This window comes from Misgurnus anguillicaudatus, chromosome 23 (assembly GCF_027580225.2).
Source record: "Misgurnus anguillicaudatus chromosome 23, ASM2758022v2, whole genome shotgun sequence".
Lineage (NCBI taxonomy): Eukaryota > Metazoa > Chordata > Actinopteri > Cypriniformes > Cobitidae > Misgurnus > Misgurnus anguillicaudatus.
The window spans coordinates 14,382,218-14,394,514 of record NC_073359.2 but is presented as its reverse complement, the minus strand read 5'-3'; the positions used below and the strand labels follow the sequence as shown (position 1 = coordinate 14,394,514).

The window sequence follows — 12,297 nt, the reverse complement described above, 5'->3', positions numbered from 1 at the left end:
AATGTGATATTATATTACCTTCATAGACGCCACAGAACATATTACATTACGCATAGAATTGCGTGCAGCCCAGTAAGTAAGATATATAAAGTTTAAACCTTAAAAGTGGACGATTAATATAATGTTAAGTGTATTATAAAAGGGATATAAAAATTAGCTGTTTATTTACTCACCTTTCATCTTCAGTGAAGCAATAAAGAAGATATTTTGCAAAAAAACCCCATCTGCGATTCATATAATGCAAGGCAAAAGATGCGTCACTTTGAGAGGTCAAAAAGCAGATATATCCAATAAAAAAGTAATCTCCATGACTCCTGGTGACATTTTTTGCTGCTTGTGAAGCAAATCGGTCGGTTTTTGCAGTATATTGAACGTGATTACAACATAATTAGCGTCCATACAGAACTGTGGCAACATATAAAGTGCGCTTTTTTACACTCCCGCTCTTTAGGTGGCGCTAAGAGGTTGGTTTTGCCTGCGGTTGGTAAACCATACTCTCTGCTCCACCTACAGAGCGGGAGCGTAAGTGCACTTCCTATTTGGCTACGTTAATGCTTTAAATAAAGTTCAATTTCTTTCAGGGACGGATCGATTTGCTTCACAAGTCATTATCCGTGTGTCTCAATCAGCTCCCTTGTTCAGTACTCAGGGCACTGATCAGGGAGTCAGACATTTTAAGGGCTGTCTCAATCGCAAAATCCGTTCAGTGCACTGGAACGTTCGTTCCCTAAAAATTCCCACAATGCAACACAAAAACCAGTGAGCATCGATGGTCCCTATGTTCCCTAACCGGAAATCACGTGATCCAACTCAATAAACTTTATGAAATGTTACAGAACTTTTATAAAGACAAACGTTTGTTTTAGTTGTAAATATAAACACACATTGCTACACAGTAAGGGACCACAATCTACTCAATATTTAAAATAATAATATTTATTTAAAATTGTAAATATATTTATTACATTTAAAATGTAATTATATGCCTCCAATTTTATGCACAGATATGTAAGAGAATAATGACAGCATTTTTCACAATGTACTGTTTTTAAAATTAAGTCAGAGAGATGTTGGTTTTGCCGGTTGTTGATGAGTAACAGCTGTGAGTGATTACAATGCGCTGCAGCCACGTGACAGAAAAATAAGTGAACTGTGTGTGTCCCAATGTCAAGTGAGCTAGGGTCCTTACCAGTGCCCGAACATGTGTACACGATATACTGATCCACAACCCCGGAAACTAGGGAACGAATTGAGACACAGGGTATGATTATTTCTGTATTGGATATATCTGCTTTGGTAAAACCTGCAGTTGCTGAAACTGATTTTATGTTCATTCATTTTGGAAATTAAAACTTTAATACGGAACCACCCTTGTTTATTTTTCTCTGCACAATGGTAAGCGTTACACCAGCCAGCTGTTTTTGTTAATTACATAAGTAAAGTTTTGCCCATTGCATAAATAATACTTTTTTAAATATTTTCATCCATCACTATGGTTACAGGCGCCGCGTGTAACTGGCATACGGGTTTGAGGTCGGTTGCTCGTTCATACAGTCAGTGTTATATTTGTGTCCTTAATTTGCTGTGTGAACAGGACACTTCCAGACTCACACCTGTAAGTAAATACGGTTTTCACTCCCGAAATTTTGTCGTGTGAACGCACCCAATGTGTTTCTCATGCCTCCTTTAGCTTGCTGATAATCTTACTGCCCTTTGATGGCACCCCTGCTTTAAACTTTGTCCCTGGAATCCAGTCCTAGAATGACAGGGTCTAAAATTAGACTCTGTGCAGCCAGTAGTCAGTATAGGACTGTGATATACCCATGCCTGCCTGCAAACACAACAGTTGCCATTGGAACAGTTTAGTGGGGTCATCTGTCTTGCCTTGTGTCTGTATTCTGTCTCAGTCTCCTCCTTTTTTATGTCTTGACGTAAACCACTCCCACTATTGTGTCGAAGTGAATTTAATCTCTAAACATATTTTTTGTTTGTTGTGGGTTGGAGAAAATAAGCTAATGTCTTTGACTAATATAATGCATGCATTCAACACATGCATACGCAAATGCATGCAGACAAATGCACATGTGGAACTTAACCCGGACACATCTTCAGTTCAAAGTTTTCCTCAAATCTCATATGCAGTTAGGAAGTTAGGAAAGTCTATCTAAACTGTAGACTTTAGAAGAATATAATAGCTTAATAGCCTCAGTGCTAAGGACATACAGTATCTGTCTGATGGCATTTTTAAATAATGGTAGAAATGCATAATAAGATGTAAAATTTTGTATTAAAATGTACCATTCACGCATAACATCTGGTGTGTTATGAAATTGTAAAAATTAATTAGCACTTGCCATTTCTTACACTACTCAAAAAGCAGCTATCATGGACTACTCTTGTGGTGTTTCACAGATTAGCTTTGTTTTGTTGTAAGGATGCACTGCATGACAGGATGAATTATTAATCATGGCCGTGTTTAAAAGGACTTATAATATGTACGTTTGCAGGGCTCAAGATTTTGCTACCAGTTTTTGGAAATATTTAATACGAAATATGACAAATAATGCAGGATCTCAAAAATTTGACATTTTGTTGATTTTGTGTTCTTCTGTAATTGCAAACAACTGGAAGGACTGGCTGGGAGGCGACATCTAACTCTAGATTGTACAATTAGCATTTTGTCTCTGGTAAGCCCTTAATTAAATTAATAAATGTGATTATTTACCACATTAGATATGCTATGTTCGCTGCCAAGACAGATACACAGACACAAATATGGTGGTGGGCATGGCGGAAGTAACATCTTCCCATGAATTGGTAGAAAGAGGCAGATTCCAATGTGGGATTTAAAAAACGTAATTCTGCTTTTAATAACAGCAAGTGCATGATAATCAGAAGTGATGGGAGCATTTGGGAGATCATTTGGAATTAAATTACATACACTAAATATTAAGGTAAAGAAGAACTAAAGCAAGATGGGATTAATAATGACACATACATGCAGTTTGCTGTTATTATTAAAGTTGATTGATTAGTACATGTCTTGTATAGCTGTGTGTTACGATACATGACACCTTGATTACCAAACAATGGATGAAAATGTGTGTGTTGGCAAAAAATACCATCCAGAGAGAAGCCACTCACCTGTATCGCCCATCCTTACTCTGGCCCAGCGGCATGCAGCGTGTGTTATATCCAAGCTCAACGAAATTAAGGCTTTAACATCCTCCCTTCATAATTTTTCAACTCTTTAAAAAGGTATAGGCATCCTTGGCATCCACCATAAAATGAGCGAAACCTGTCCTGATTCGATTTCTGAAACTTGGCAAGGAAGGTCAAGGGGTTAATTAATGCACCATGATCTAACATGAATAACTTTGTTCACATTAAGGGCGGTTTCACATTTGGTGCGATTGCCTAGTCCGAACCCGAGTTCGATTGCTCCCCCCTCCCCATCCCCCCATGGACTGTGTTCACACATTATTTTTGCATCCGAACCGCGGTACGCTTGCATCATCAAGCTGGAGCCGGCGCGTTCTCATGTTGCTTGGCAAACACTGTAAACGAGAAGACGACAAGCGTGATTGACAAACCGCAAGAAGAGAGATGATTTCTGAATGCCCCCGCAAAAATTTACGTCAGCGGACAGACCGTTGTCATCGAAACGACTTTAGTATGTTTGTGGCAGACAGACGAAAGTGCGATTCTGTATTATTTCTTTGAAAACAAAACCAAAGGTTTAAAAAAATAAGAACAAAAGTCAAGCAAGCATTCTATGCATTTTGTTGTCAAGGTAAGTGCACGCACACAAACACACTTGTCTGTTTTGGTGGGACATTCCATATAATACGTAATTAACAGTGTTTCACTTCCGCGATTTGATACAATTGCGCTCACATTAGCACCGAACCGATCTGGAGTTCACATGAACCGGACCCCAGACCACCCTTTTTAAGCGGACTCGAGTACGTTTCGCAGGTGCGCACCCGAGTTCGGAAGACAGCGTTCACATCATCCAAATGTACCGAACTCTGATGTCAATCAAACCCGGGTGTGCACCAAAAGTGCTAATGTGAAAACGCCCTAACACTAAAGCGAACCTAACGTATGTGTTTTCAGCAATATAAAATTAGTCTCTGGTATTCCCAGAATGTGTCTGTAAAGTTTCGGCTCAAAATACACCACAGATCTTTCACTATAGGACAGGGCTATTCAAATCTTACCCTGGAGGGCCAAGCACTACAGTTTAGCTCCGACCCTAATCATACCTAACCACCTGTGATTGTCTAGTGATCATGAAGACCTTAATTAGCTTGTTCAAGTGTTGTTGATCAGAGTTGGAGCTAAACCCTGCAGTGCTCGGCCCTCCAGGGTAAGATTTGAATAGCCCTGCTATACAATGTTGAATATGGCCGTTTGTGGCTGCAATGAAAAATACACTGTTGTTTGTGGGTGTGTTTTTTTAAATGCAAAGAAAGCTTCTGTTCCCCTCCCCGTATGCAAGGTAGGGGGTAGATCCCTCACAAATGTGCTTTGGACTACATCAAAACATGTGTCTCTGTGAGAAGGTTGAATTATGCCCTCATAAGGCATAGTCTGTGAGCAGTCATGGGTGGGGTGTATTCACATTGATAGGGTATCCCCATTAGAATGTTTTGTGTGACTGTTGTGGTTAAAAGGAGATTACACAAAGAATAAATATGGATTTGTTTAATTGCAGGATATCTAGCCAAAATAAAATATGCATTTATGGTCTTTTAACTGTTGCTGATTTTTTTTAAAGACTGTTACAATGCAAAGCAAAACGAGAATAAGCTCAAACAACAGAATTGAAAAACTACCTGAATCACTGTGTTGTTTACACTATGTAACAAGGTTTCTTCTTGTCTGTCATTGCTTTGTCATAGCTGCATGCAGACTACACAACACTCACAAGGTACACTCACTAGAAAACATTCGGTAAAGAGGCGTTCCCGACCATCAGTGAAAATAAGTTTTTTAAACTTGACCCACACGCGCAGCTTGTGTCTCTCAATGCTTATGAAATACTCGCGCCTGTCTCTCCGCATCGCAAAGCCTTCATGCCCTTATCTCCCAAAATGGACGATGCGTTTAAACCTATTTTTTTACAGTCTATGGTTTAAACTTGATGCACACGTGCAGCCCAACACTGCCTACAAGCCTGCCTCGTTATTTAAAACAAACTAAAATTCCATTTAACTGGTTTGCTAATTTCACTTGAATGAAATGACATTGAACGCATTTTCTATTCATGTTAAAAATCCCAAATGTATTTAATAGTTTGATAATTATGAAGTTGAGTATTGTTTAAAACAAACATCCATACAAATCTTCCCAGTAAAACTCGAGGCTGGTTCGAATCATGTTGCTGACCTGCTCATCTTAACAAGCTTTGGTGACAGCAACAAACATAGTTTTGGTCACTATCTGGGAGTTTTGTCACAGACCTTGAAAATCTGTCAGTTACCGCAAAATCCAGCCACACATCCTGTAGTGTTAGCTTTGTTGTGTTGTAACCATGATATTATATCACTGGGAGTGAACTATTAAAATCAAAAAACGGTTAGTTTATTTAAGTTGGAACCTAAATTTTGTCTTTTTTCTGTTTCCTAGGAGCCTTACAGATCATTCCCAGCACTCTTGAGGCAGGGATCTGTTAAAAGGTGGGTGTGACCATCGGCCTGGCTCCTCCTCCTCCCAGCGGCAGCGTGCGCTCTCAGCCGCCCCCTTGTTCCCCCCGCTCGCCAGGCCTGTGTGCCCGAGCCCATGCTCCCAGCTCCTCGCGGCCCTCCAACGCCATGTGTGTCCCGCACACTATGGAGGCGGGCAAGCACAGCGCCAGCCTGGGTCAGGGCAGCCGTGGTGGTGTTTCTTTGGAGCCGTTCGTTCACCAGGTGGGCGGCCACACCAGCATGATGCGTTATGATGACCATACTGTCTGCAAGCCACTCATCACCCGGGAGCAGCGATTTTATGAATCCTTGCCACCTGAAATGAAGGAATTTACCCCAGAGTACAAAGGTAAGAGGGATAATTTGAGACAAATGTCTTCTTGGGCTGTGTCTAAAGTATAACATCTTTTCTGAAGTCACTGCTCTGCCCACACATCTCTGCCCTACCCCTGGCTGGCAATTTGCGCATTAAATGAAAGTTATGTGCATCATTAATATCAGGGATGTGCACGAATAGTCAAATATTCTATCCGCAATAATTATGCAAATAGAAAAAATGCTATTTGAATGTTTGTTTTTAATTGCGCCACTGCCTTTTAAAATTTTAAAATCCCTGGTAGCCCTTCGGGCAGACACTCTTTAATTTTTGGTAGCCCGAAATGAATATAAGTAGCCAGAATAAAAAATACACTGTTTAATGTAGAATATTGATCAATCTTGGATTTCTATGTAAGCCAACTATTCCTGCCCATCCCCAGCTAACAATTTGGTTCCCAAAACGTTCCCCTATTTTCCAAGGTTTTTGGTTAGCCGTGAATGTTTTCTTTAAAAAAATAAACATTCCCCTAATGTTATTTTTAGGTTATTTTAACATTCCCCTAACGTTAATAATTTAATTGTTATATTACTGAAATATTATATGAAAGTATTATAACACAGGTTATTTTTTTTATAAAAAAATACCTCAACACATCACACATTGTATTTAGATAACATGATATTTTATCAAATATATAAACAACCAGTGACTTTAACACAATATAGAAGACTTAAAGCAGATATTTATTAAAAAGGAATAAACATTTAATTTCCTTTAGGTAAAAATATCTTACCACTGCTGTTTAGTCACCTATCAGCTTGTAACGTCACGTCATATACTCTCAACAGTCAAATCGATCGGAAATCGCTCAAACATATTTTCCTTCTCACATATTTAAGTTACTAACTGAAGAAATAAAAAATAAACGCTAAAACAATGTTAGTCTATGAGGTAAAAATGAAATGACATTATTTTTTTAAATGACTTGAGTTTGCGCTTTTTTGCTGAGCACAAGAGCAAGCAGGTGCTCGTGAAGAGCGAACCTGGGAGAAGCGCGTGCAGAGGGTTGCACGCATATCAGACGTGCATATTAAAGGATGGGTTTATTTATGCTTTCATTTCCTTACAGTTTCACTTGTTACGTGAGGATAATGACTGACAAGAGGATGCCGAAATACATACAATATAATTACCTAACTAAATCTGAGACAAAGCAAAAACATTAAAATATTATTTCCTCCCCAAGATAGCCCGACTGGCAGGGGCGGAGATACATCTTGGTAGCCCGACAGGAATTCACAATAGCCCCGGGACGTCGGGCTAGCGATTTTGCGAGCCCTGTAAGGGTACTGCTCATTTAATGCTTTTTCACTTCAAATGTGTACCGTCTTTTATAGACTTTAATACATTACATTTACATTTAAATGTAATGTATTAAACTCTTTTATCCAAAGCGACTTACAAAGATTAGGAAACAATGAAAGCAATGTTTCATAAAGGTGCTTATAACAAGATACAAGTTTTCACTATTCCAAAACAAAGGACAAGGGAGGAGATATAGAAATGCGGTCAATATCTATGTCAAGTATTTTTGGAAGAGATGGGTTTTTAATTGGTTTTTGAATGTTACAAGATATATTGGCTGATTGGATTGAAATAAGAATGTCATCACAGGAAAATAAGCAGGAACGTGATTTTAATGCCCATTTGTGAAGGTAACACCATTTGCTATTTGTGGCTCATTTGCTAAACATAAGGTTCTGGATGTGGTGTAGGAATGTACACTGTAAAAATATGCAGCATTTTTGTTAAATCAACACAGATTTTTTTATGTTACTTTAAATAAAAAAATTAAGTTAAACCATTTCAACTTGATTTTATAAGTTATGTCAACTTCTCACAAGCCAAAACTTAAAAATAGTAGGTTGATCTGACTTGCAAAACCAAGTTGTTTTAACTTAATACTGCATTTTTTAAAGGGTATGAAGGTGTAAAAGTATGCCGGTGTGGTCCCAGCATCGACCTACCTTAGAGCAAAATGCTACGTAATGTCCAGATCAACAAGGATGTATACATTTGTTCTGTCTTGTTTGGGTTTAGAAAACAGAATAAAATAAATCTTATTGCCCATCCTCCCAAGATACCTGGGATTAGTGTTATAAGTACCCCAGGCACATTGTTTTACCATTTTGGCAGCATAAACACAATAAAATGTGGGCTTATGATTTTATAATGCTTATCTATGGCTCTGAAACCCGCATTCATAATTTTACCAAGCTTCTCTGTGAAATGCGGCTCTGTGTAAGTAAATGGCGGTTTATCTGAAAGCAGGTGATGGCAATATACTATTAATCACGAAACCGCCTTGACTAATGAGATGCGCATGAGAATCGCAGAAGATTTATCGTCCACCCCTACACCTAACCAGATACTAATTTTAAAACCTTAGAACACATTTACATTTAAAGTGGCAGTCCGTAACATTTTTTTCAGTTAAAAATGAACAAAAATTGTTATTGAATATGTAAAAAAAACAGTGTTTAATACTGTCACGTGACCAACCAGTTATTTAGAATGCTATTGTTAATTACTTGACCCACGTGACCGGACAATCCGTGCATCTTTAACTCCTACACCGTGTTCCAAATGATTATGTACATGCCATTTTTGTTTATTTTTCCAATACAGTCAGCAAGTTTACAAATTTTATTTTACCCTTAACAGTTATATGTGTGGATGTTATTACATTTAAATGAAATAAAAATGTCAAAGGAATACTTTAATACATTGAAAAATATGCAGTTCCAAATGTGTTAAAATTTACACAAAATGTGTGGTTCCAATAATAACACAGAGATGTGTGTATTCCGAGACAACGCATTTAGTGTATTTTCTAAATTAACACTAATTGTGTTATTTTTAACAAATCCGTTCTAAGAGTGTACATGGTATAGAGTGTATTTATAGATTTTTTTAGTGACCATCAGGGGCGTAGCCAGTAATGGGCCAGGGCGGCACTGGCCCGCCCACATAACTCCCTGGCCCGCCCATTTTTTGTTTATTTTTATTATTCAAATGTATTTAAGAAAATATATTAATATAAACCTGATTTATTGTTGACCGGTGTGTGTATAATTTGCTTTCTAAATAAAATGGAATTGTTAAAGCAAGTTGTAGTAAGCCACCGGAACGTAATTGGTTGCTAGGGGTTCTGACAGGTAGACTCTGTGGGGAGCGGCGGGCTCTGGCAGCCAGCCAGCTAACTTTGCTAACTGTTTTTTTAGCTAATATTAAAATTGCCACAATAATGGCTAAAGTTTCTTTAATGTGTTATTTAAAAAAAGCAAGAGTTGAGGAAGACGATACGCCACTGCCTCCATCTGCCGAGTCCTACCAGCCCAGTTCTTCAGACTCATCAACCCACAAGGCTGGTGGCGCCGGTTGCCGCTTGCTCCCTGGCGGCAGTTCCAGTGCGCTCTCCCGGTCAGACTGACACAGGTTGACCCGCCGATCTAACGGCCCTACTGGAACCACGTACAACCCAATTTGAATCCACGAGTACTACTCGCCTCAAAAACCTGTGCCTTTTGTTTTTTGAAAAATAACTCTGTGACTCTTTGGACTATAATGAGATCATTTCTGTTTTCAACATTAAACCCAGGCGTTTGCGTCTTGTTTTGTAGAATGAAAACAACAAAGGTAAGCCTGTTGTTTAACTCATTTCCTTAATTTTTGCTCGGAAAGTAATTTAACTAAGTGGTGTGTTGTGTATAGATGTATGCCTTATAGGTTAACTTACATTGTTTAATTTAAACGAGTTGCTATTTTTTGGCACAAAAGCTTAATTTCCACCAGGCTGATTGCACTGTATATGGTTGATTTAATATAAATTAGGCAGTGTGTTGTTATTTATTTCAAACCGTGCTCTGCTGAGAGTTTTCATTATTTCATTTTCCTGTTATTTTTAGTCTTCTTTAATTCAGGTGAACTGTTTTTGCACTACTGACTAGCCTTAATAAGACTGCCTGGCCTGGTTTGTACAGCCTTTATTGAGCTATGTGTTGGTTGAACATGTTTAGACAGTGTTTTATTATTGCCTTCGCCGAAAATTGCAAAGGAAAGATGTCACTGTTTTTGCAGATTGTCTATTCTTTTGTCTACTCTAAGGTTTAATTATTATTTAAGTCATTTTATTTTAGGATAAACTATTGGCCCACTCACTTTTGCCCCGGCCCGCCCAAAATACAATTTCTGCCTACGCCCCTGGTGACCATATTTATCCCTCTGTGTGAGGGTGGGATCACATTACAGATAATGAAGGAGAGAAGGAGAAAGTGTACAGATGTCGCATATTCTTCATCCATTTCATCATATTCCTCCATTTTTAAGTCAAAAAACCTAGTTTAGCCGGTTAAGAAAAATCTATACTGTCTTAACTTCAGGGCTTTGAACCAGAATTTTTTCTCAATTGGTTCGTTCCGAACAGAAACCGTATTTTAACGTTTCCGGTTTTCGGTTCAACCCTAAAGTTGACGTTCCTGAACCGGTTAGAACAAAAAATTAAGTTCCCGAACCGGTTAATTAGTCCCTCCAGAAAAGCGTGATTGTGCGATCGCACGATTTATTGCATAATCAGCCAAAGTCCGCATATTTATGCGGGGGCGCATTTTTTCCAAATACGACGCACTTTCGCCGCATTAATTACAGATTTCCGCGCACAAAATATGCGGCGCTTGCATGATTTTATAATCCCTGCATTTTCGTAGCAAAAAGTCACATATATATTAGCAGAAAGTGGGAAAATGTTGCATTTGCCTTACACAAGCGCAGCCGTGTCCTCTGTTGCCATGGGAACGTTATGAAGTGACGTGATTATGTGACGTGAACATCATTGCAGCTTTTGCAAGTTTCCGCAGTTTTTGCAAGTTCCGCAATTTTCGTAAATTCCCGCAATTCCATCGCATAAATTGCATAAATATCCCGCATATTCCATCGCATTTTTTAAGAAAACGTGCCGCCAAGTCGAGGATTTTGGCCCGCAACAATCACAAAAAAACTCCGCGTTTTTCTGGAAGGACTGGTTAATAACGTTCCATGTCAGCTGTGGGACATACAAATAAGGCTGATCATTAGACACTTAAATTATTAGTCTACATAATTTTCCTTAAGTCTCTATCTTGTCATCAAACATTAAAAAAGGCTACATTATGTAAGCGGCAACTGTAATTCTGACATGCCTACATTTGTTGAGGGCACTTAAACACATGCACACACACAGACAGAGGACGAATTCCAAACGGCGCTTCGGAAAGAAGATGCAGCATAAACAGTCGCTCCACATAAAGCGAAAATTATGTTGTTTTTTATTGCTTTATTTGCCAAATGTTTTTAATGGACTACAGTATGAGACACAGTAGCTCAACTCTCAGGTTTATACATCAAGAGTTCTGATGTTTGAAGGGCATAGGGATTATCACGTTTGATTGGAGTTGAATCAGACACATTTAAACGCATGTGCGTCTGTGCGTACAGAAAATTGTGCACTTTAGCGCCTTTTTGCTGTTAAATTATTAGGGGTCAAGCCACGAAGTGGCGTAGACACCTATTGTTTCTGTTAGTTTTCTTATTATTATTTTTCTTCCTCGTTCTTCCACCCAAAAGTCAATGGCAGCCCATAGAACCGTACGTAGGAAAGTTATGAAATTTGGCACACATGTAAAGGACAGACTCAGAAGTTACTATAGCAACATTGGTGTGTCTGACTCAAACCCTCTAGCGCCACCAACAGTCCAAAAAATCCACTTATGTTCATGCTCATAACTTCTGACCCGTGAGTCCTAGAAACAAAATTCTTGTTTCCTCTGAATCATTGGCTCATGATGACTCAATTGCACACATTGATGTCATTTGTGTCATGCACATCTTTCCGCCATTTTGAATTTTCCGTAAAACCTACTTTTGCGAACTCCTCCTAGACCGTTTGTCCGATTTGCATGTCATTTGGTATGTAGCATCTAGAGACACACCAGACAAAAAGTTATCAAAAGCTTTTTAATAGACCAATGCGTTCTCGTATAAACTGACAACATATATGGCTGCGAGCACGCCAAAACGGACGTATCTTCGCAAAACTTTATTGTATCGACACGAAACTTGGTATATGTCATTACAGTCATGACCTGAGGGTGCCTGCAACGTTTCGTCACAGCGCCACCTAGTGGTCACGGGATTCAAAAAATGCATATTTTTGCTTATAACTACTTCAAACTTGAGTCTAAAATCTTG

At 38.7% G+C, this 12,297-nt stretch overlaps 1 protein-coding gene across 2 annotated transcripts in view; it reads left to right on the top strand.

Annotated features, from left to right (window-relative positions):
- The window catches only part of ip6k1 (inositol hexakisphosphate kinase 1), a 105,984-nt gene that overhangs the window by 57,562 nt on the left and 36,125 nt on the right, over positions 1-12,297 (top strand). For both annotated transcript variants that reach the window (XM_055216668.2, XM_055216669.2), the window contains exon 2: positions 5,635-6,042. In XM_055216668.2, coding sequence (XP_055072643.1) covers positions 5,820-6,042 — 223 coding nt within the window. In that variant the 5' untranslated portion in view covers positions 5,635-5,819. The remainder of the gene's footprint in view (positions 1-5,634; positions 6,043-12,297) is intronic.